This window comes from Equus przewalskii, chromosome 3 (genome assembly GCF_037783145.1).
Source record: "Equus przewalskii isolate Varuska chromosome 3, EquPr2, whole genome shotgun sequence".
NCBI classification, from domain to species: Eukaryota; Metazoa; Chordata; class Mammalia; order Perissodactyla; family Equidae; genus Equus; species Equus przewalskii.
The window spans coordinates 21,806,570-21,831,783 of record NC_091833.1 but is presented as its reverse complement, the minus strand read 5'-3'; the positions used below and the strand labels follow the sequence as shown (position 1 = coordinate 21,831,783).

At 40.3% G+C, this 25,214-nt stretch overlaps 1 protein-coding gene across 2 annotated transcripts; it reads left to right on the top strand.

Annotated features, from left to right (window-relative positions):
- The first annotated feature begins 963 nt into the window (after positions 1-963).
- IST1 (IST1 factor associated with ESCRT-III) lies at positions 964-25,214 on the top strand. 2 transcript variants are annotated; one of them, XM_070613830.1, is made up of 10 exons: positions 964-1,858; positions 15,152-15,254; positions 15,689-15,869; positions 16,618-16,705; positions 18,445-18,528; positions 19,059-19,169; positions 20,136-20,333; positions 20,974-21,066; positions 22,215-22,263; positions 23,803-25,214. In XM_070613830.1, exons 2-10 carry the CDS (start codon positions 15,167-15,169, stop codon positions 24,000-24,002), a joined length of 1,092 nt encoding a protein of 363 aa, XP_070469931.1. In that variant the 5' UTR covers positions 964-1,858; positions 15,152-15,166; the 3' UTR covers positions 24,003-25,214. The 2 variants fall into 2 exon arrangements, with proteins under 2 accessions (XP_070469931.1, XP_070469932.1); XM_070613831.1 differs by lacking the exon at positions 20,974-21,066.

Below are 25,214 nucleotides of genomic sequence, written 5' to 3'. Positions count from 1 at the left end.
CCATCTCCAGAACTTTTTCATCTTCCCAAATTGAAATTCTGTACCCATTAAACTCCCCACTCTCCCCTCCCCCTAGCCCCTGGCAACCACCATTCTACTTTTTCCCTCTCTGAATTTGACCTAAGTACCTCCTAAGTGGAATCACATAGTATATGTCCTTCTGTGACTGGTTTATTTTACTTACCATGACATCTTCAAGGTTTATCCATGTTGTAATATGTCAGAATTTCCTTCTTTTTTAAGGCTGCATAATATTCCATTGTATGTACATACTATACTTTGTTTATCCAGTCATCAGTCAATAGACAGTTGGGTTGCTTCCACCTCTTGATTATTGACTATGAACATTTGAAAAAATACTTAAAAGTAGAGAAAACAGTACAACAATAACCATCATCCATTTCAACAATTATCAAGATTTTTGCTGACACTTTACCCCTATGTACAGTATGCAGTTCTTAAAAATTTAAAAAAGGACATTTTCTTACAAAAATCTTAATGCCATTTTCATGCTTAAAAAAATAACAATTCTTTGGTTAGTTGGTATGCAAATACCCGATCCATCATCTAATTTCCCCAACTGTCTCAAAAATGTCTTTTATAGTTGGTTTGTTTGAATCAGTAAACAAGGTCCACACACTACATTTGGTTGTTGTGTCTCTAAGGCTCATTAAATTCGAGCAGTCTGCTCTCACATTTTTTTTTTCAAGATGCCATTATCTTATTGCAGAACAGACTCAAATTTCTATATGCATGCATTTACTGAAGGAAAAAATCCACACATTTAAAAGGAACCAAGCACTGTGTATTTTGAGACTCTGGAACCTGGTTTTATTGAGAAATACTGCAAGTGGTTACAAGACACAGTATTTCTAAATTCATAAACCTCATATGGTAAACCGTAGCTTCATCCTTGTCACATGACCGCATCACAATTTAGCAAACCACAGTCTGGGTCTCGGTAGATGCAGCCTCTACAGCAGGGGGCAGGATTACCGCCTCAAAGCCAAGACGCGAGGAAGCCCCTTCCAACGCTAAGCTGAGAGTACGGTTTTCCAGTTAAAAACAAAGATAAACAAATAAAAAACTTTCCTGAATACAGAGATAAAGTAAATTCCCAGAGAACGTGGTGCTCGGGAAACATATTACAGAATTAAATAATACAGAGTGTTAGAGATTGGCTGAAAGGCAATCGACTTGGAAGGATTAGAGGGCGTAGATGGCGAGATGACGGGCGACTACCGGAGGAGGGTAAAGGGTGAGATAAACAGCTGTGAACTGCTGGAGAAGTTCGAAACCTGTTTGGCCACTCCCTCTTGGAAGAAATAAACCGAGACTCCGGGGAAAAGTCCCCAGAGCGAGCGCGGTCGAGTGAGGGACGGGAGCGAATCTCAGGGAGTAACGCCGGGTCTTTGAAGGCACCACTGGAGCCGGTTTTTTCAGGGGCCGGAACAATCCGGAACAATGCCCTGGGCGCGGAGTCGGAGAACAAGCCGCCTCTGTTGCCAGCATCCTTGCGCCCAGGGCGAGACCTGAGAACCCAGGGTGCGCCCCTAGCAGGTGACTCAGGTGGCATGACGTGTCGCGCGTCACCACCCCTACCCCCACCGAGGGAACCCGTCCGCAGCCGCGCCGGCTCTGTAGGCCACTGGGTGAGGGAGCCCCGAGGCCCTCAGGGAGTGGGTCCCGGGCGCTGCGGCCGCACAGCCAATCCCTGGGAAGGAGGGCGTGGCTATCCCGGTCCCGCGGATCCCTCCGCCCGCACTGGCTGTGCTGAGGCCGAAGGAGCCGCCATTTTGGATGCTGCGCCTGCCTTGTGAAGTCCGTCTCTGCCTTTTTCACGCCTTGGTTCGGCCAGGTAAGTGTGGCATCTCAGCATCGAGGATCTTTGTTCGCCTCCTCGCACTGCGCCCTCCGCATCTAGAAGTCCTCAGCCTGGGGTTCAAACGATCCTGAGGTGGCAGACGAGAGAAAGGGAAGGATCTTGGATGTGAGGGTCAGGCCGGAGGTCAGGCCCGAGAGGCCGCGGCGCGGGCGGCCGCCTGGGGTCGAGGGCGTGGCGGGGCGCGAGTTGCTTGGAGACCTCGGTCCCGGATACTCGAAGCCGCCAAACTTTCCTGTTGCCCTCCCTGCCCCGAGGCGTCTCTTCCCTGGGGCGGAAACGCCTCGGCTCGGCCACCCGCCGGTGACAGGGCTCGGTCTGCGTTCTCGGCGACACTCCTACTCCGGCTCCTCTGGCTCGGAGAGACTCCGGGCGGGTCGGATCTCTAGTGCCCGAGAGAGTCGGGTCGCCTCCGAACCCGGCAGCCTCCCCCGGGCGGGCGGCCTCCTGGGCTGGTTCCTGGGGCGCCCGGACTTGGGCCCGGTGTGTCCGGAGGAAATTGCCTTTTTTTTAAGCTGCTGCAGGCCGCCGCCTCCGCCCCTCCCGCCGGCCCCACCTGTCCGACGAGAGCCCTGGTGAGGAGCCTGCGGCGCTGTCCTCGCCTCCTCCTCTCGGTGCTCCCGGCGTCCGCTCCCCGGTGCTGGAGGGAGGGCTGGGAACTCGGCCGGTGCGAACTCTTCCCGGGATCGGGACCCGCGGGATCCGCCTGCAGTCAGATAATGGGAAAGACACGGCCGCTTGCACTCTCTGTAGGAGTAAAATTAAAATTGAGCTGTGCTTAACTCCTTTGGACGATTGTAGTTTCTTCTGTCATGTTTATGTATTTATTATTCTTTTAACTTTTTATTCCGAAAATTTCAAACACGGAAGTAAAGAGTATAATGAATTCTCTTCTCGTCCAGCTCCATCAACCATCAATTCAGGGCTAATTTTGTTTCGTTTTTGCGCCGTACCTTACGTATGTACTTAATAGAGTAATACTGGTTGATACATAGATGTGGATATAGATACATCCTCCCTCCCCCACAAGTAGGAGCCTTTTGACTCCTCTACTTACAATCTAATAGTCCATGAGAAATTTTGTTTTTACAGCTTCCTCAGAACCACGTCTTCTGGAATAGGAGGACTTGGTAAAATCCTTGTATTAGGGGATAAAGGAATGTTTTGAGACCTTAGTATTACGTTTTAAAGTCACCCAGTTTCTTAAATCTTCTCACTTTTAAAGTAGTAGTATTATTTTGTCCAAATTATTTGTTTTCATTCTCCCTCTTGTCTTGTGCCTCTGGCTTCTAAATGATCAGGAGTGCCAGAATCCCCAACTCTAGAATACTTAATTTAAGCTCTCATTCCTTTAAAGGCAGAATCAAGTCCCAGTTATGTGTAGTCTATTGTGATGTAAAAAATAAAACTGAAAAACAGTGTAGTCTTTTGAAATAATTTCAAATACAGGAAAAATGGTATGCACATGAATGCTAATTTCAGCATTATTTATATGATATAAATGTCAAAAGGTTGGGGAATTAATTAAATTATTACTCAGTGGAATATAAGGCAGCCATTGAAATAAGGTTATAGAGACTATAACAGATATGATGTTACGTGATAAAAGGATTCAGTAGTGTCAGAGTCCATGATTACAGCTTTGTAAAAATATGCCTTAAGAAAAGCTCTTGGTAAAAAGTATACCCAATGAATTTTCTGTAATGTTTTTTATATTAATTTTATTGAGAAACAAGTTCAGATGAAGATTCTTTCATAGTGCCTACACATTTCAGTAATTGTTGCTCCTTCCAGAAAATCTTGATGGTCTTTGATTCTGAAGGCTGTACTTTTCTTGTGAGTTACACATGATGCTACTGGTTTTGTGGTCCTTTGTTAAGTTTTCAGTCTTGCTAAAGATTCAGTGAAGATTTGATTACAGTTTATGGTGTGAAAATACAGTAAACTTGGCATTCTGTAATTGAAATGGCTTTAAGGGTTGGACTATATTATCTTGGAAATGCCTTCTAGCTTGTTTGTACTCTTGATGTCACATCTTCATGGCTGCAATACAGTGGTCATACCTAAATCTGTTCATATCCCTCACTTTACAAGAAAGAAGTGTTTAGGATAAATAAAATAATACATTTCAAGTACAAAAGTTTTCCTATGTGCTACAAAATATCATTCTAGCCAGTATTGACTCTGCTGCCCCACTTCCCCACTTGGTACTTTTGCAGCTGCAGACTCTAAAGCTGGTCCTTAGGACTTCAGGGTCTTTTTTGCTATTTTTAGCTACTTTAGAGTTTTCAGGAATTCTACCCTCGGGCGGCTTCACTATTTTGCGCAGCTGTTTTGAGGTGCAGCAGTCTCTCCCTTCTCCCCCAAATAACGTGGAGAATGATTCCATCCATGGTTTTACACCTTCTCTTATTCAGAATGAAGAGATTATTCAGGTGTGTGTGTGTGTGAGGAAGATTGTCCCTGAGCTAACATCTGTGCCAGTCTTCCTATATTTTATGTGGGATGCCTCTACAGCATGACTTTACAAGTGGTGCTGGGTCTGCACCTGGGATCCGAACCTGCAAACCCCTTGGCCACCAAGGCACTTAACCACTACACCACCGGGCCAGCCCCGAGAGATTGTTCAGTTTTAAAAGGCTCCTGGAGCTGAATGATTAAAGAGGGACTAGATGAGTTTGTTGTTCCAATGTTAAGGATTGGGGTAAAGTGAGGGATTGGGGTGAAGTGAGGGGTTGGAAAGGGCTGAGAAGGGCACATGAGCAGCTGATCCACGTGTGATTTAAAGGCCATTTATCAGCTAATCTTTAGATGATGAGCCAAGACCTTTTCTTTGAGAATGGGTCTGTTGACTGGAATTTATTTTATTTAACAAATGTTTATACGGTGCTTGCGGTGTATGTATAACACTTATTATGTACTTATTATGTACCAGGCACTATTCTTAATTCTTTGCAGATTTTTATTTAATTCTCAGACCGGCCTTAGGAGGTGTGAGGGCTCATGGAATATTGGTGCCAACTTTCCTTAACTGTTTAATAGAGAAGCCACCTGGGCCAGAATTTTCTTTTGGAAATGTTTTTTAATGTTAGATTCAATTTTTGTAATATATATGGGGTGATTGCATTTTCTGTTTCTTTGTGTCAGTTTTGGTAAATTGAGTTTCTAAGAGATTTATCCGTTCTGTCTTATTGTCAAACTTAGGTATAAGTGAGTAACGATGTCCTCTTTTAATGTCTATAGGCTCTCTAGTGATATTCTCTCCTCTTTTATTCCTGATAATTTGTTTCTCTTTTTTTTGAGCTGGTTTGCTATAGATTTATCAATTTTTTTTTAATCTATTCAAAGAACCAGGATTTGGTTGCTTTGATTTTCTCTATTTTTCCTCTCTTCAATTTCATTGGTTTTTGCCTTGTTTTTATTGTTTCCTTCTGCTTGCTTTGGGTTAATTTTGCTGTTTTTATGGTTCCTTATGGAGCAAGCTTAGATTACTAATTTGAGACCTTTCTTCTTTTCTAATATAAACATTTAGTGTTGTAAATTTCTCCCCAGCACTGCTTTAGCTACATCTTAGAAATTTTGATATTATATATTAATTTACGTTTTCTTGCAGTTTAAACTTTAAAAAAAAAATTCCACTTGAAGCTTCCTCTTTGACCTATGGATTATTTACAAGTGTGTTGCTTAATTTTCAAGTGTTTGGAGATTTTATCTTTCTCGTTAGTGATTTCTAGCTTAATTCCATTATGGTTAAAGAACATGCTTTGTGTGGGTTCAGTTCTGTTTAATTTGTTAAGGTTTGTTTTATCACCCTGGAAATGGTCTACATTCGTGAATGTTCTATGTGCATTGCTATGTTGGGTGGAGTGTTCTGAAAATATCAGTGAGATACAGTTGGTCATTTTTGGTGTTCAGTTCTTCTATATTCTTGCTGATTTTCTGTCTACTAGTTTGATCAATTACTGTGGGAGGTATGTTGAAGTCTCCAAATATAAGTAAGGATTTGTTTATTTCTCCTTCCCTATCTTTCAGTTCTTCATGTATTTTGAAGCTCTGTTGTTAGGTGCATTCACTATTAGGATTGTTATACTTTCTTGGTGCATTCACCATTTTATCGTTCTATAATGTCCCTTTGTACTCCTGGTTTTCCTTCCTCTGAAGTCTACTTTGTCTAACGTTACCGACTTTCTTTTTTTTTTTGGTTGAGGTATAATTGACATATAACATATTAATTTCAGATGTACAACATAGTGATTCGATATTTTTATATGTTGAGAAATGATCACCACAGTAAGTCTAGTTAACATCCGTCACCATCCATAGTTACAAAGTTTTTTTTTCTTGTGATGAGAATTTTTAAGATCTACTCTCTTAGCAACTTTCAAATATGCAGTACAGTATTATTAACTGTAGTCACCATGCTGTACATTACATCCTCATGATGTGTTTGTTTTATAACTGGGAGTTTGTACTGAAATGGGTGGAAGGGGTCAAAGGTACAAACTTCCAACTTTCTTTTGATTAGTGTTTTCATGGTATACCTTTTTTCATCCTTTTACTTTTTTTTTTTTTTTGAGGAAGATTGACCCTGAGCTAACTGCTGCCAATCCTCTTCTTTTTGCTGGGGAAGACTGGCCCTGAGCTAACATCCATGCCCATCTTTTCTCCACTTTATATGTGGAACGCCTCCCACAGCATGGGTTGCCACGCAGTGCCATGTCAGCACCTGGGATCTGAACTGGCGAACCCTGGGCTGCCAAAGCAGACTGTGCGAACTTAACTGCTGCGCTACCGGGCTGGCCCCTCATCTTTTTACTTTTAACCTACATGTATTACTGTATTGGAGTGAGTTTCTTGTTGGCATTTTATAGTTGGATCATTTTTTGGACCATTCTGACAATCTCTGTCTTTTAATTGTTGAGTTTAGACTATTTCTATATAGTTACTTATGTAATTAGTATCTTTGAATTTAGGTCTTCCATTTTATTATTTATTTTCTGTTTGTTCCCCCTGTTTTTCTTTTCTCTTTCTGCTTTCCTGCCTTCTTTTGGGTTATTTGAACACTTTAGTATTCTAGTTTAAAATTTGTTGAGTTTTTTAGTATTTTTTTCTATAGTATGTTTTACTAGTCATTCTAGGGAGTACAATAGATGTACTTAACGTTTCACAGTCTACTTGGAGTCAGTATGTTACCACTTCTTGTGAAATATAGAAATATCACGTAGGTCCCTTTGCCCTGCCCCTTTTACCTGATTATGTTGTGGTTTTCTTATGTATTACATCTACATATGTTGAAAACCCTGTTAGATAATGTTATTAGTTTTCCTTTTAACTGGAAAATACATTTTAAGAGATTCAAGAGAAGACCTATTATATTTCCCCAGACAGTTGCCATTTCTGTAATGTAAGATAGAGATATTTTTCATTTCTTCCTTTATTTTAATGTTCCATATTTCCTTCTGATATTACTTCCTTGAGCCTGGAAAACTTTCTTTTAAAAAAATTTTTTTTTCTCCCCAAAGCCCTAATACGTAGTTGTATATCCTAGTTGTAGGTCATTCTAGTTCTTCTATGTGGCGTGCCTCCACAACATGGCTTGAGGAGCGGTGCGTAGCTCTGCACCAAGGATCTGAACCAGTGAACCCCAGGTCGCTGAAGCAGAGTGCACAAACTTAACCACTTGGCCACAGGGCTGGCCCCTGGAAAACTTCTTTAGAGCAAGTCTGTTGGTGACAAATTCTCTTACTAGTTTTCTCTCATCTGAGAATGACTTTATTTCACCTTCATTTCTGAAGGATGTTTTCACTGGATATAGAATTCTGGGTTGACAGTTCTTTTCTTTCAGCACTTTAGAAATACTGTTCCACTTCCTTTTGGCTTCCATGGTTTCTGATGTGAAATTAATAGTCATTTAAATAGGTCATCTATAGGTAATGCATTTTTCTCTGGCTGCTTCCAATATTTTAAAAATTTGTCTTTAGTTTTCAGCAGTTTGATTACGACAAGTCTGGACATAAATTTCTTTGGGTTTATTCTGTTTGGAGTTCCCTGAGCTTTTTTTTTTTTTTTTTTTTTGCTGAGAAAGATTTGCCCTGAGTTAACATCTATTGCCAATCTTCCTCTTTTTTTTTCTCTTCAAATCCCCAGTACATAGTTGTATATTCTAGTTCTGAGTCCTTCTAGTTCTGTTTGAGCCACTGCCACAGCATGCCTACTGACAGACGGGTGATGTGGTTCCGCACCTGGAAACTGAACCTGGGCCGCTGAAGCAGAGCACACCAAACTTTAACCGTTAGGCCATCAGGGCTGGCTCAGGCTTTTTCAATCTGTAAGTATATATTTTTTGCTAAATTTGGGAAGTTTTCAGACAGTATTTTTTTGAAATTTTTTTTTTGGTACTGTACTGTTTCTCCCATCCTTCTGGAACTCTAATGACACAACTGTTAGACCCTTTGCTATTGTCATGATCTCTGAGGCTTTGTTCACTTTTTTCAGTTTTTTATCTTTGTTTTTCAATCTCTGTTTTTCAGATTGGTTAGTTTGTATTGATCTATCTTCCCGTGCAGTGGCTCTTTCCTGTGTCATTTCCATTCTGCTAATTGAGCCCATATAGTGAGTTTCTTTTGTTACTGTGTTTTTCAGTCCTGAAGTTTCTCTGTTTCTTCTTTATATCTTTTATTTCTTTACTGGGATTTTCTATCCATTCATTTCAAGAGTGTTTGCCCTTAGTTGTTGCAGCATTTTTATGGTAATTGCTTTTAAGTCTTTGTCAGTTAATTCCAACATCTTTGTAATCTCAGCATTGATGTGTGCTGATTGTCTTTTCCCATGTGAGTCCAGGTTTGGTGTATTTCATCCACTCTCTGTCCGTCCCAGGGGTCACCTTTCACCTTCTCAAGCATTGACTGGAGAGCTTCTCTTGCTGCTCTTCCTGTCTGTGCCAATGCTCACTTCCTGGGTTTCAGGCTACCTTGCATCTAGGCCAGGGAATAACAGGTGAAAAAATGAGATACACTCACTGCCACTTTATTGGTACTTCAAATTCTGATCTTCTCCATCTAGCTGCTATTATTTACTTTTCAGAGTCCTAGAATAGCTGCTCTATACATTCTGTTCAAGTTTTATAGCTTCATTCAGTGAGAGAGACACTGCACCTGGAATCCTGTCCTTTACCTTTTTTTGCTTCTGTTTTTAAGGACTACCCATGTTGCTGTAAGTATAGCTAGTCCATTAATTCTGAGTGCTGCATTGTATTCCGTCATATGCTTCTGTCACATTTTATCTCTCCTCTTGTAGTGGACACTTAGCATTCCTCCACCCCACTACTACCACAGAATCCTTATACATGTGTCTTCATAGTCCTCTGTACAGATTTCTTTGGAGGTATATGTCCAGGAATGGAATTACTGAACCCTAAAGTATATTCATACATTTACCTTGTACATCAAGGCGTACATTTTATTAAATACTAATAGACTAGTACTATTAGAATACTACTAGACTAATAGAATGTTATTCAGCCTTAAAAAGGAAGGAAATCCTGTCACATGCTACGACATAGACTATTAGACTATTGTCATATTCTGTTGTATACACACACAGAGGACATTTTGGTTATCCATTCATCTGTCAGTGAACATCTGGATTGCTTCCTCTTCTTGGCTGTAGTGAATAATGCTGCTATGAACATGAGTGTACAAATATCTCTTTGAGACCCTGCTTTCAGTTCTTTCGCATATATACCCAGAAGTGGGACTGCTGGATCTTATGATAGTTCTATTTTTAGTTTTTTAAGGAATCACCATACTTTTTTCCATAGTGGTTACACCATTTTGCAATCCTCCTAACAGTGCTTAAGGGCTCCAGTTTTTCTACATCCTTGCCAACACTTGTTATTTCCTGTTTTTGTTTTTTTTTTTAATAGTAGCCATCCGAATGAGTGTGAGGTGATAGCTCATTGTGGTTTTAACTTGCATTTCTCTAATGATTAGTGATATTGGGCATATTTTCATATGCTTATTGGCCATTTACGTATCATCTTTGGAGAAATGTCTCTTCGAAGTGCATTGCCCATTTTTTAATCAGGTTGTTTTTTTATTGTTGACTTGTAGAAGTTCTTTATATATTCTGTATGTTTTCGTTCTTTTATGGATTTGAAAATTTTGTGTGTGTATTAGAAAGAAGACTGATTTTTCTAAATATTTTTATCTACAGAACTTAGCACAGTTTCTTTTATGTTGTAAAATGCTTAATAAATACTAGTTGAGCAAAAGAATCAATAAAATGAATTGCTGCATTTGTTTTTCCAGGAAAGTGATGTTATTCTTTTAAAATAAGATTTCTAAGAGATGTCTTGAGGATTAACCTCAATTGTCTATGCCTTTTCCCCTATTCCATATAATTTACTACAGTTGGATATCTAATATCCTGCAGGATCTTAGGATTGGAAGGGACTTCAGAGATTATATTGTAAGAACTTGAATTTTATTCACTGTACTATATTTATTATTGTAGAAAGGACATATAAAACGCAATTTTCATTTTTTAGACAATTCATTAAGCTTCAGTTTTCTAGTTAGCTGAAGTCTTAATACCGTGTAAATCTGGAGTTTGCTTTGGTAGGTCTAGGTCCTGGCTTCTTTCTTTGGTCTTGTGTAAATATAGTCTTTGTGCCGAATATCTTCTGTTTTCTCCTCCAGAGCCACATGCCATCCCTCTCCCTCTGATGTATGTCCCTGGAGGTTCACCCATGTGCACTGTGTCTATGGGCCCCTTTGCTTTTGGGCTTCCAGTTGGGCATAGATGGGAGGTACCAACAGGAGACCAGAGGACGGGAGGAATGAGGGCTAGACATTTATTCCCCTGCTCCTTCCCTGCCAAGTTGCTGCAGTTGTCGGCATACCTCTACGAATAACCATGATTCCTGTCTGGTGGCTCTCTTCATGTAGCTATCCTCTCCATATACCAGTGCTTCATCTTGCCCCTTCAGGCCTAGATGTGTTAATGGTTCTGGGGCAATATACTATCCTTTATTGGTTTCTCTAAACCTTACCTACAACTTTTTAAATAGTCTCTTTATTAAATTCTACTGAAATTACCCAGTTTGTGCATGCCATCCGTTTCCAGCTGGAACCCTGATTGTTAGAGTCCCTGAAAGGGCCTTGTGATTTTACTTACTTTTATAGATTTGAACAAATAAATGTTATTACTGATTCATAAGATTGGTAACTTGGGTTTATTTTTCTCTGCCTTCTACAGTAGGTTTACAGTAGACTTTTGAGGGTGTTTCTCTCCCCTAAACATCCCCAGCCGAAAGATTGACAGTGAAATAAAAACAACTTTGCCACACTTCAATATTTTCAACTTCCTTAACAGAATTGGATTTCTGTTTGCAGCATAAAACATTTGTTGAGCTCCTCTTTCAGAGAATTTTAGTGCTTTTCTTCTTCAAAGTCCGTATTTTTGTGATAGTTTGGGATCCTTTCTTTTCCAGGCTGGTTCACTATGGTCCCAAACTAGCATTTGTGGATGCTGAGCCACCTAAGGCAAATGTGTGAAATAAATAAAGATGCCTGTACACCCTCTGGAGTTTCTTCATGTTGCTAAAGCCACTCCTTTGTTACTTGTCTCCTCCATTAGCACTTTTGTGTCTTTCAGTGTCTAGCTCTCTTTAGATACCTATTCTGATACATTAATCTTGATTATTAATATTTTTTGGTGAGTTAATGTTTTATTTTGCTTTTCTAAGGAGATAAATGAATATATTTGTATTATTTGTCTCTTTTGTTAAAGATTTTATTTTTACTTTTTCTCCCCAAAGCCCCCTGGTACATAGTTGTATATTTTTTAGTTGTGGGTCCTTCTAGTCGTGGCATGTGGGATGCCGCCTCAGCATGGCCTGACGAGTGGTGCCACATCTGTGCCCAGTATCGTAACCAGCGAAACCCTGGGCTGCCAAAGCGGAGCACACGAACCTAACCACTTGGCCACGGGGCTGGCCCCTCTTTGTCTCTTGATAGAAGTTCCAAATTATATGCTTTCCGAGGTGGATTTAGTTTTTAGCATTAGCTTTAATGGTAGTCTAAATTTCTTGGATTTGAAAAGAGTTTACATATAGTAATAACTAAATCACGTTTTTTTTTAGTCCAGCCTTTGTCTATGCATATACACTTTTATTTTTGCTGAGGAAGATCAGCCCTGAGCTAACATCTGTTGCTGATCTTCCTCTTTTTTTGCTTGAGGAAGATCAGCCCTGAGCTAATATCTGTGCCAGTCTTCCTCCACTTTATATGTGGGTGGCTGCCACAGCATGGCTGATGACTGGGATCTGAACCTGGGCTGCTGAAGCAGAACATGCCAAACTTAATCACTATGCCTTGGGGTCGGCCCCTGTGCTTTTTGTTTTAAACTCAGAATTTAGGGTGATACTACGTATGTAGTTCTGCTCTTTTAACTAATATCATTAATATAGTCTCTTGTCAGTAAATGTTTTTTAAAAATATTCTAGCAGCCATGTAAAATTCTATCATAAATATAGTATAATTTAACTAATAAACAATGTTAGTTCATTATTCATATAGTTCATTATTCCAATTTTTTGGTCTCAAAGTGTACTGATAAATATTTTATATAAAAGTCTGTGCGTGAAGCTCTAATTATTTTCTTAGGTTAAGTTCCTTGGAATAGAATTACTAGGTCAAAATGTATATGTTTTTAAGCCTCCTGAAAATATTTAAAATACAGACTTGACAAAAGTGTTGTCTTCAGGTATTGACACATCACAAAATTGGTGCTTATAGACTACTTAAGAACCACAGAGAAATCTTGACATTCTTCTGTCATAACTTGTGACTGTATTAGATCCTCTATTTTGTTATCTTTTATCCTTGAGAGAGTATCCAAGCAAGCAGCTGAAGAGGTCAAATACCCTTATAATAAACTCCAGAGCACCACTTTCTTCTTTGTGGCGCTTACCACAGCTGTTATTTGTATAATTACTCGTGTAATGAGTTTGGCTAACTGGACTCTAAACTCCATAAGGGCAGTGAGCATGTCTGTTTATCCATACCAGTCTGTGTCCAGGCCTGCCACAGTGTAGTAGGCATTCAATAAATATTTGTTGAAGGGGATTAAAAATATATATTGTATGTTTTACTACATGGTAATTGCCATTAAATTTGTAGAATATAAAATATAGGAAAAAGATAAAGAGATACTGACTTATGTAAAAAAGCATATATATATAGTAATACAATTTTTAGTGCTGAAAATGATATAGTGTATGATTAAGATTTACTTGGATTTTGAATTCAGACACACTTAGGTTTTGTTCTTATCTTTATTATCTCTGATCAGTTGCTGGCTGATCTTGAGCAAGTGCCTAGTTAAATGATAGTATTAGTTTTTCTGGCTGTCGATTTCTACCTCCCATCCATCACTGCTTATGAATGCCATGACAACAAGGATACTGTCTGGATCTAGCTAGCACCAGAAACTGCTACAGCACCTGACGTCTTATATATTGTTGAATTGAAGTTTTGAAGTTATGAATGTGAGAGATATGTTATGACATAAACTGTAGTTTATACCATGCTTCAGTTGTATTGAACCTGTGTTTCTTAGCTTCTTGTTCTCTCTGGTACGTGGATTTTACACATACTGCTCCCTCTGTCTGGGATAGTCACATTCTCTTTTTACCTTTCAAATAATCCTGTTTGTCCTTAGGACTCAGCTTAGGCTTTGTCTTCTCCTGGAAAGCATTCTGTAATGTCCCTAAGCAAGTTGGGTGTGTTTTCTCTAGAATAGGTTATTTAATCTTGACATTGCTGACATTTTGGGCTGGATAATTTTTTGTTGTGGGGGCTGTCCCATTCATTGTAGGATGTTTAGCAGTATCCCTGGGCTCTCCCCACCAGATGCCAGTAGCATCCCTTCCAATCATGACAACCCAGAATGTCTCCAGTCATTGCCAGATGTCCCCTAGGAGACAAAATCACTTCCGATAGGGAACCATTCTAGCATTATAGTCTTTACCAAACAATACTGTAGTTGCTAGTAGAATATAAGTTCCTTTGAGGGCAAGGACTGTGCCTTATTTATTTTTTTTATCTCCAGCGTCTAACCATTGTCTGACATAGAGACAAATATTTATTTCAGTAAATATTTCTTGAAGGGATTGAACGTAACTCAGTATAACAGATTCCAGATATTTTGTGACAGACAAGCCCCTTTGTAAACTAGGACTTGGGTTAATTGTTAAATGTAGTATAAAGGCTTCTGGAGGCAATTTCATGAAAGGATAATACCTCTGACATTTTCTATTAGTGGTTTATGCACAAGCAGATAAATGCTATTCCTATTGTTTTTCTTACAGTGGATTTTTTTTTTTTTTTTTTTTTTTTTGGTTTGTCTGTTCTTTGGTAACTGTTAGGCCTAACTTTCATTTGGATGTTGCATGTTTTGAAGTTTGAGTTCAGAATTAATTGAGAGAAAAAGACATTGTGCACAGAATGCACAGTGGTCAATGCACAATGGTATACCCTAAAGTCTTGTGGGTGGAAGGGAGTGGTTTTGTTGACTGTAACTCTGCTGTTCAGTGAAAGTCTTGGTAAATAGCCTTCTGTTGTCGAATTTTATAGAGCAGCTTTTTTTTTCTTTTGGACTTTTCACCCCCTTGTGTATTTCTTTGTATTTGAGTAGATGTTAATGATGTTTCTGTGATTTTGGGCACTAGGTTTTTCCCAAAGGCAGAGACTTAGTAGGGGGATTTGGGGAATTAAGGTGAGAATATTTTTGAATTTGGCCCTAAGTTTGATCATCTTGTCCTATCACTATTGCTGATGAGATTTTTGGGAGAAGTAGGAGGCCTTCCTGCTTCTTTGTCTTTTTGTCACCCCACTCCTACACCAATACGTAGATACTCATTTCATCCATCACCAAGTCCTTTCAGCTCTGCCTTCAAGATAGATCTTGAATCTACTTCTTCCCCTGCCACTGCTAACTACCCCAGTCTAAGCCATTCCATCTCTTGTCTGGACTATAGTAATAACCTTCTCCTTGGTCCTCTTCCTTCCTTAATTATCCTCCCCTAATCAGTTCTCCACACAACAGCCAAATGATCTTTAAAAAATGTCGATCACATCATGTCCTTTGGCCTGTATTAGAAGCCCACTCTAGTTTACAGTGTCACATAATCCACCCCCTATCTGGTGTTACTTTCTGAACTATCTTTAACTTGAAAATAGTCATTGTGCTTCTTATCTTTTTCAGGAGGAACAGCACAGCATGCTGGGCTCTGGATTTAAAGCTGAACGTTTACGAGTCAATTTGAGATTAGTCATAAACCGTCTTAAACTATTGGAGAAAAAAAAAAGTGAGTAATGGTTGATTGTCTTATGTGTTCTTTCCCAAAATACATCACTGGGTTCCAGCACGTCAGTAGTGGCTCCTTCAGGCTGGTACTGTGAAGCCTGAGGTATCCCATATCCTTTAAGCTTTGGATACATTTCTGCTGCTCTTTGTGATAAGTTAGGCTGAATCACCTTGTTGCAGGGAAAGGGACTTACTCTGTTGTGATAGAATAGATAACGTGACTCCTGAGGTAGAAATTTCTGGCTACGCAAACAATATTCTCACCTACACTAAGTAGCGAATTCTAGACTAGATGAGATAGGACTAGGTTTGCTATGAGAGAGTGAGCTAGGATATAGTAGAAATATCCACTTCTCTCTGTTGGGGTGAGGTCTGCCTGCTCGTCGTGGCCCAGTGTACTATTGCTCTGTGACTGGAGTGGGATTTGTGCCTTAGCGGAACTGGCCCAGAAAGCGAGGAAAGAGATTGCTGACTATCTGGCTGCCGGCAAGGATGAACGAGCTCGGATCCGAGTGGAGCACATTATCCGAGAAGACTACCTCGTGGAGGCCATGGAGATCCTGGAGCTGTACTGTGACCTGCTGCTGGCTCGGTTTGGCCTCATCCAGTCTATGAAGTAAGATATTTTGTCTTTTCTTTTTTTTTTTAAGCTTCATTGAGGTTTAATTGATTTAGAAAAAAACTGTACATATTTAATGTACACAGTTTGATGAGTTTGGACATATGCGTATACTTGTGTACATTACCACAATCAAGGTAATAAACATTTGTCACCTCCAGAAGTTTTCTTGTGTCCCTTTTTTTTGGGTAAGAACACTTAACATGAGATCTACCCTCTTAACAACTTTTAAATGCATAATATAGTATTGTTAACCATAGGCGCAGTGTTGTTCAGCGTATTTCTCGAACTTACTCGTATAACTGTAATGAACTAAAATGTTTTGATTCGAGGACCTAAATCAAATCAGCTCTGGAATTTGAGAAAGGAGTAATTATTGGTTTCTTCCTACATGTAGGGAGCTAGCACTAAGGGACTACTTTATGTACCCAAGGACCTTTTTCCTCCCATTGACTTGAAGACCTGATCTCAATGTAGGCTACTGTTGAAAAGAAAATACAGAAGCTGAAATCAAGAGGCTTAAGTTTGAGTCTTGGCTCAACTATTTCCTGACTTTGTGACCTTGGGTTTGTCACTTATAGTTTCCCCAAAAGTACAATAGGATGATGAAGATGGCTAGAATTATTGTGAGAATCCAGGGAGACTCGTGAAATAGCTTTAGAGGCTATGAAGTATATGATACAAATGCCAGAGTCTTGTTGATTTGTTTTAAAAAATGTTAAATTTTATTTTTTTCCTTAATTAGGGAGCTAGATTCTGGTCTGGCTGAATCTGTGTCTACACTGATCTGGGCTGCTCCTCGACTCCAATCAGAAGTGGCTGAGTTGAAGATAGTGAGTACAACCAGTTTCAGTGATGTCTGTTGTTTTTCATGTTGTTAGAATGGTTGGTTAATTAACTTCTGCTTATTTGACCAGGTATTTTGTTCTCTTCTCATGCTGCCTTTGAAACAGGCTTTGTAAATTTGCTTCTGGATCCTTTTTAGGGCTTATGTCATAGAACAGAACAGTGTTTTACAAACTTGAATAATTTTTTAAGGAACAAAATTTCATGTACCCTCAATTTTATCTTAAATTATTTTTATTATAACGTTATTTCAATATACAGTAGTTCTTCCTTATCGGAGGTTTCGCTTTCCATGGTTTCAATTACCCCACAGTCAACTGTGGTCTGAAAATAACACTCTATCACAGTGCCTACATCATTCCCTTCATTTCATCTCATCATATAGGGATTGTATCATCTCACATCATCACAAGAAGTGTGAGTACCGTATAGTAAGATTTTGAGAGAGAGAGACCACCTTTACATAACTTCTATTACAGTATATTCTTATAGTTCTATTTTATATTACTTATTGTTTTCAGTCTCTTACTGTGCCTAATTTATACATTAAATTGTATCATAGGTAGGGTTTGGTACTATCTGTGATTTCAGGCATCCACTGAGGGTCTTGGAATGTGTTCCTGCAGATAAGGAGGGACTGCTGTATATACATAGAGAAGTTGTTATACAACTGTAAACCAGTAAAGTTAAAATAACATTAATTTAAAGTGACAGATGTTTTGTTTCATTGATTCCACAAATATTTATTGAGTGGATGTTATGAGCTAGATGGGCACTGAGAGTACAGTGGTGAGCAAAATATGACCCTAGCACTGCTCTTGTAGCTTAGACTCTAGTGGAAGAGACAGACAATAACTAAAAAACGGCCTGTCACAACATGGATATGGTACTGACTGCTAGGATACAGATTCAGTTGTGTTGTTTTCTCTCCTATTTTTTATGTCTTTGCCTTTTAAAAAAATTTTTTTGGTGAGTAAGATTGGCTCTGAGCTAACATTTATTGCCAATCTTCCTCTCTTTTGCTTGAGGAAGATTGTCCCTGAGCTAATATCTGTGCCAGTCTTCCTCTATTTTGTATGTGGGATGCTGCCACAGCATGGCTTGGTGCGTGGTGTATAGGTCCATGCCTGGGATCCGAACTCACGAACCCTGGGCTGCTGAAGTGGAATGTGCGAACCTAACTGCTTTGCCACTGGGTCAGCCCCACATGCTGGTTTTTTCCCCTGGGTACTCTTCCTTCCCTCCTTGTTTAGTTAACTCTTAATCATCCTTTACATCTCAGTGAAGCGCATTTTCTTCAGGAACCCTTACCTGACGTTTCTGATCAGATCTGATTCTACTGTTATAAGCCATTGATTGTGTAGTATACTGTCCCTTGGTGGCACTTATCACAGCTGCCAATTTGTACCTTTGTCTGTGTGATTATTTGAGTAATGACTGTTTCCCTCAGAGACTATAAGACTGTAGTAGGAACAATGTCTCTTTTTGTCCATCATTACATTACAGTGAATATCATAATGTTTATATAGAGTTTGGCACATGGTTGCAGCTCAGTGAATGAATGGATAAACAAATATCTTAATTAATATGTACCCCTTAAGTTTTTACAGACCCTGGTTTTTTTGAAATTCTATAATAGAAGCATATTTACTCTTGATAGGGGGAAGCTTGAAGCAGTCTGTGGGAGTGGTGTCCACTTTTATTTACTCTTCTTTTTTCTTTGTAGGTTGCTGATCAGCTCTGTGCCAAGTATAGCAAGGAATATGGCAAGTTATGTAGGACCAATCAGATCGGAACTGTGAATGACAGGGTAACAGACATACTTCTGAAAGCTGAAGCAGTGGGCTTGGTCGGGGCAGGTTATTTTATTGCCTGCAGTGATTCTAGAGGGCACCACTGTATGGCTGAGTTAATGTAGGGTTGCACATTTTATGGGGTGAGAAGGTGGCTCTCTGGCTGTCTTTGCAGTCAGCTTCTTACCCCTGCCCTACATGTCTGATTGTGAGGCTGTCATTTTGTGTCATTCCTGATTTTGCCTCTGTCCTTTGTGCCCCTTGTTTGTCCTTTGTGGAGGTAGAAGTGAGGTGGGGAGAAGGGTGGACGAATTCAAATGTGGAAGGCAGCAGTGTCAGTCTTTACCAACACGTGGGTTATATGCAACTAGAGAATGTGAGAGAGATGGATTTTGTACTGTGCTTTGTGACTGAAAGTAATTTAACTGGTCTGAACCTTTTCTCTTCCTCAATTTACCTGTAAAACGACAGGAACAAAATTTAAAGTGAGACACGTTAGGCTTAGGCTGGTTAGTATAGATCTTAACTGTGAGTCTTTTACTTACAGCTAATGCACAAACTGAGTGTGGAAGCCCCACCCAAAATCCTGGTGGAGAGATACCTGATTGAAATTGCCAAGAACTACAACGTGCCCTATGAGCCTGACTCTGTGGTCATGGTAAGTTTAGAGCCTCTCAAAGTACAAAGGAAAATGAGTCTCTAGATAGCACTTTCTTTGAAAAATAACCATATTTTTTGCATTAAAGTTTGTATGTGAGAGTTTAAGCCTTTGTCCAGTTAGTGCCTTTTTGGGTTATAATAAATACGCCTGCCTTTCTCACAGAGAATTTAAGGATCAGATGAGATAAATGACTGAAAGCACTTGAAAAGGTACAAACTTTGATAGAAATATAAAATGGCATTATTGGTGTTTTTTGATGAAGTTCAAGGAATTGAGAGTCCCCCTGTGGGCAGCGAGAAATGTCTCCAGACCCAGACAGATTCTGAAACATTTATTGGGTGCCTCCCATGTACCAGACAGTGCACACAAAGCTGAGAATAGAGAGATATATACACACAAAGCTTAGAGTGTATGAAAGGCAAATATGTGAATAATCATTACTCAGTTAAGGTTGATGGAGTGTAGTGGATGCTTTGGTATGCTGCTCAGACAACCCTCTCCAGCCCCAGATACACATTTCAGAACAAAAGCATTTGTTCCCCCAGCTCTTGAGAATATTGATGACCAGTGACTTACACACAGTTGAGCGTTCATCTAGCACTGGCCCTCAGAAGAAAGCTGCCTCACCCAAAGTCTTTCCTGGGGGCTGTCTGTATTCAGTTACTGGTCAGCACTGGGGTTTAAAGACTCTGCCCCTTTGTCCCAGTCGGGAACACCTGCTGCAGGCCCATCCCAGCTCCAGAGCTCCCTGGGGAATTGGCTGAGGCCTTTGTTGTGACTGCATTGCAGCCCAACTTCTTCCTTTGTCCAGCCCTGCTTCCTTCACTTCCCCACAGGTCTTTATTATTCCAAGAGACCTCCTCAGTAAACTTCCTTCTTGCTACTCTCCATCTCAGAGTCTGCTTCCCCGGGAACCTGGCCTGTGATATAGGTTAATGATACGAGTTTCTCTCTTTTTCTCAGGCAGAAGCTCCTCCTGGGGTAGAGACAGATCTTATTGATGTTGGATTCACAGATGATGTGAAGAAAGGGGGCCCTGGAAGAGGAGGAGGGGGGTTCACAGCACCAGTTGGTGGACCTGATGGAACAGTGCCAATGCCTATGCCCATGCCCATGCCATCTCCAAATACTCCTTTCTCATACCCACTTCCAAAGGGACCAGTAAGTATACATATAAATGTGTATGTAAACTCTCGAAAATGTAACAGGAGATGACAGGTTGGCTCTATGAATACACTCAGAAATTGTAGCTTGTCAAAAGGATTTAGCAGTAAGAACATTTGGTATTAGCTCAGTGACCATATTGTGGGGAAAAAAACCCACTGGGATTTGGAGAAATTCTTTTGGTTCAGCTGCAGGTAATGAAGTGGGAAAATCCAGAGAGATGGTGCTAGAAAAACTCTTTTTTCCATGTAGGTTTACTGAACACCTTTGGCACCTGTTGGAGGCATACCAGTAGGTTTTTCCAAAAATGATTAACCTCATATTACCAGGTAGAAAAAACTTTGTAGACAGGAAGATGAAGGTCATTGCTCGTAAGGAAGTCTGTTTAGAATCTGCCCTTGTAGACACTGAAGCAATTGATTTAGTAACTTGAAGAACAGCCTTTTGGCTACACATCTTTAAAAATCTGGAATTCTTCTGAGCCCATGTGGTCCTTTTGGGCTTTTTTTTCTTCTGGGGCTGTTGAATATATATAGAGAGAGAGAGAGAATATATAGATTTTTCTCCCTTCCCATACACAAACCTCAAATTGCAAATTGGGGGCAATGTCTCTGATATTGCCCTTCTCCTCTTGCAGTCGGATTTCAATGGATTGCCAGTGGGGACTTATCAGGCCTTTCCCAATATTCATCCACCTCAGATACCAGCAACTCCCCCTTCGTATGAATCTGTAAGTGCCTGAGCCTCTTTTATAAGCAGCAGGAGAGTGAATCCCGTGAAGAGAGAGCAAAATAATGGCCACAGGGAAGGCAACATTTTGATCAACTCCTAGTATCGGCATTGCTTTTGCTTTGGGTTCTTGTGTTGCTTTAACATTACCATGGAAATGGGGAGTGGTGGTGGTGGCAGCATCATTGGTGGCAATGCTTTGTTTGCACTTAAGCCAGGAATCAGGAAGGAGCTGCAGATCTCTTAGAAAGTTCTAGTATGGCACTTAACTAGTCTTTTTTGGGGACTAACTAGGCAGAGAATCACATTGAGTTAGGGTAGTCTTGGTGCTAGAATATCATAATAATTAAAATACCAGTTTTATAAATTCTCAACATTGTGTAAAGGAAAAGCGACCAAATTTTTTTGTCTTAGAAGTGTCCAGTTAGTAAATTTCAGCTTGTAGCCTTAGTTTTACATTTTAGTCTTTTGTAGTTAAAGCTTGCTGTAAATAACTAATATGGTAATGATGGTTTGAATTATAGGTGGTCATAACAGCTTTGGTTCAGAATTAGATGACTTGTTTTCTGCCAGCCTTATTTCCTCAGCTAGTATGTGCCTGTTGTGACCTGTTTCCATCTGATACGTTACTGAGAAAACGAATTGGCATCGTGTTTGCTAGGGAAATTATTTATCTGGGAGATCTTGCTGTTCCTAAGCTTGCTTAGTGTTCTTTCTTTTGGTTTTTACCTTGGGCCTGAGTTTTTCTTATGTTTCGGTCTTGCACACATTGAAGCGTCACCCACAACTGTTTCTAGGAATGAGGTAGATGATCTTCATCGGTGTTTGAGGACTTGGTTCTTGGAGATGAATTCAGTAGTTTAGTGCTTTCTCTCTGCCTGGAAGGTGAAGGTATCCGATTAAAGAGAGGTGTTATGGTGCAAGAATTTTCTTTTTCTCTGCTTGGCAGTTAAGAGTTCTACATGGTGTCTGTCTGGTTGGAAGAAGATCAGGAAGGTGTATGGGGGGTGGAGGGGCAGTTTTTTTGGAGCAGGGTCTGTTGCTTTTGCTGAGTTGCTTAGCTTTCGGAAAACATGGGCTTATACCAGTCTCAGTACTTTCTTAGTGATGCCATTGCTTTCTTCTCTGATAACAGTCTTTGTATTTCAGGTTGATGACATTAATGCTGATAAGAATGTCTCTTCTGCACAGATTGTCGGTGAGTGTGAGTCAGAAACCCTCAAGGCTCAGTGCTGAACCCTTTGCTGTTTTCTCATTACTGCTCCTCTTTCAGAGACTGTCTTCACATCCATGGCATTCTACCCATATGCCCTATCCTCTCCCCAAATGCAGTATGGCAAAAACTCAGGATTGCACTCTTCCAAAAAGTAAAGATCTTTCCTGGCCCCATAAAGGCTCCCAGGTTCCATGTTCTGTCAGTGGTATCATTATTCTTTACTCATTGTTATTTTTTCAGTTTCTGTTTTTCAGTCACCTTCAAGTTCTTTACGTTCCTGCTGCTTCAACTTCCATTATGCCTGAAAATAGAAAAAAAAAATGTATATTTTTTAAATTTGGGCAATAAAGAGGAGGAAGTAGGCACAAATCATAAGTGAATAGCTCAGTGACTTTTCACAAAACATCCACTCAAAAGATAAACACCATCAGCACTCCAGAAACCCAGAGAGGGATAATTTTTAAAATTGAAGACAGTTGTTTTATTGAGGTATAATTTACATACAAAAAATAACAGAGAAGTGTATATTTTGATGAATTTTGATATATATATATATGTAACTACCACCTCAGTAAAGGTATAGAATATTTCCATCACCTCAGAAAGTTCCCTTGTGTTCCTTTCCAGTCAATTCCATGGGACCCTCTACCCAGGAGGCAAGCACTGCTTTTATTTTCTAAAACTATAGTTATGTTTACCTGTTCTAGAACTTACATATAAATGGAAACATAACAGTAGGTAGAGAGGACGATGATTTTAACTAGTAAAATACAAAACAGAAGACTAGAAACACCGATCAGATCTTATTACATCAAACAAGATGGACGTTTAACATTCCCTGTAAAATTTTTTTCTCCTAAGCCTGAAAGAGTAGCTTATCCTAGCGGAATTCTAGTACCACTCCTTGGACTTAGTTGTTTTGGGAGCAGACCTTTGTGGAAGGAGATAGTCTGTTTAAATAAATGGTCTGTGTACCTAGCCCCATTCACCACACTTTGACTTTTCCTTAAACTTTTTTCTCACCATAGGAAAGTAAAACAGATAGGATTCAATTATAATTAGAAAATGTATATGTTAATTGTCCTGAAAATTTTCATTCCCTTAAGAATTAAATAGTAATCTTTTTTTAAAAAAAAACAACAGTGTTTTGGGGCTGGCCCAGTGGTGTAGCGGATGGGTTCACGTGCTCCTCTTCAGTGGCCCGGGGTTCGCCAGTTCAGATTCTGGGTGCGGCCCTACACACTGCTCATCAAGCCAGGCTGTGGTAGGCGGCCCACATATAAAATAGAGGAAGATGGGCACAAATGTTAGCTCAGGGCCAGTCTTGCTCAACAAAAAGAGGAGGATTCACGGCAGATGTTAGTTCAGGGCTAATCTTCCTCAACAAAACAAAACCAAAAAAACCAGTGTTTCCCCCTGTATTTTGTTTTATTGTTTCTGCCAAAAGAAATTGGGGCTTTGAGGATCTGAGCCTCTTCCATGGAGTTTGTAACACTGTGCTCCTTGCCCTGATTTAATTAGGTCCTGGACCCAAGCCAGAAGCCTCTACAAAGCCCCCTCTCAGACCTGTAGATACCTACGACAACTTCGTACTGCCAGAGTTGCCATCTGTGCCAGACACACTACCAACTGCATCTGCTGGTGCCAACACCTCAGCATCTGAGGATATTGACTTTGATGATCTTTCCCGGAGATTTGAAGAGTTGAAAAAGAAAACATAGGCCTCTCAAACCAGGCAACATCCAAGTTCTGGGAGTTGAGACTGAGCAGTTTCTCCTTGTAACAAAGAATCTCCATGAAATTGTTTCATCTATTAATCATGACTGAGCACACTCTTCCTCTGGGCTCTCTTCCTGTTCTACCAAATTCTGCTGCTTTCCAGTTCTCTACTGCTCCTAGGAGACTAACGACTGGAGACACTATGAGGCCGGAGCATCTGGCTCCTGGCAGCTGAGCTTGTCCGTTTCTTGTCAGTGTGATCCCAGGTTCTCCTCACCCATCCCACGCTCCTTCCACAGGGGAGTGAGAAGGTGAAAGCAGGTAGGGAGAGCTGCCAAAGATGACTGGACAGTGGTAGAGAGTACTTCATGAAGTGTCTCAGCCCTGTGCTGAGGTTCTAGACTTAGAAATAAACCCTCTGTACAGAGGCATTTGTGGTGAGTGAGAATCAAGGCCAAGGTGTCTATTTTCTCACTCTAATGTGAATGGGAGAGAGAGAAATGACTCAGGAAGCCGTTGTAATCGTTCTTGGAAGCTGGGTCGGTCCTCTCATTGGCATATACACTACTCCTTGCTGCAGGGCACTGTTCCACCTGGATCCAGTTACAAAGTTTATTTGGAAAGTTGAAGGCCTCTCTTAGTTCTACTGGATTCTCAGGGAGCCCTCTGTGGCCTTTTGCTTTATTCTGAGTGCTGTTTCCCTTTTACCAGAGGGCAGCACTATGTAACTTCCTGTTTTTCCCCATAGCATGTTCTGTTCGATGGCATTACTGGCAAAGGAAGGACAGGCCACATATTGGGCAGAAGTCACCATTCAAGGCTAAGGTGGGCTTCCAGTTGCCTTAATAGAAGTACTCAAGTCTCTTGAGTAGTGAGCTGGAAAGCCTACAGGAGAAGGTTTCCTCTTTTCATTTGAAAACTTTATGATTAAGAGAACCTTTAAAAACTGATCTCAGATAAACTCTTGGTGCCCATTGGCTGCAGTTTGCTGCTTTCCTTGATGGATGAGACTCTAAACTGTTGTAACTTATGTGCTGTTTTGCCCCCAGCTAAGGCCATCCTTGCCCACAGGGATGGCTTTGAGGTCGGAACATAGGACTTTGGCTTCTGTGTAGTGCATCTGTACATACCTATTTCAAGCAACTTTTCTTTAATGTTTTTGATTGGTTTGTATCATAGCTCAGTAGGTGATAATAAAGTTAAAAATTCTGTGC

Excerpts from the sequence above, each read along its gene's own strand:
- IST1 (XM_070613830.1), top strand. The coding sequence starts at position 15,167 with ATGCTGGGCTCTGGATTTAAAGCTGAACGTTTACGAGTCAATTTGAGA. Across the intron at positions 18,529-19,058 it reads TCGGAACTGTGAATGACAGG|CTAATGCACAAACTGAGTGT; the intron begins GTAACAGACATA and ends TTTTACTTACAG. Across the intron at positions 22,264-23,802 it reads CTCTTCTGCACAGATTGTCG|GTCCTGGACCCAAGCCAGAA; the intron begins GTGAGTGTGAGT and ends TGATTTAATTAG.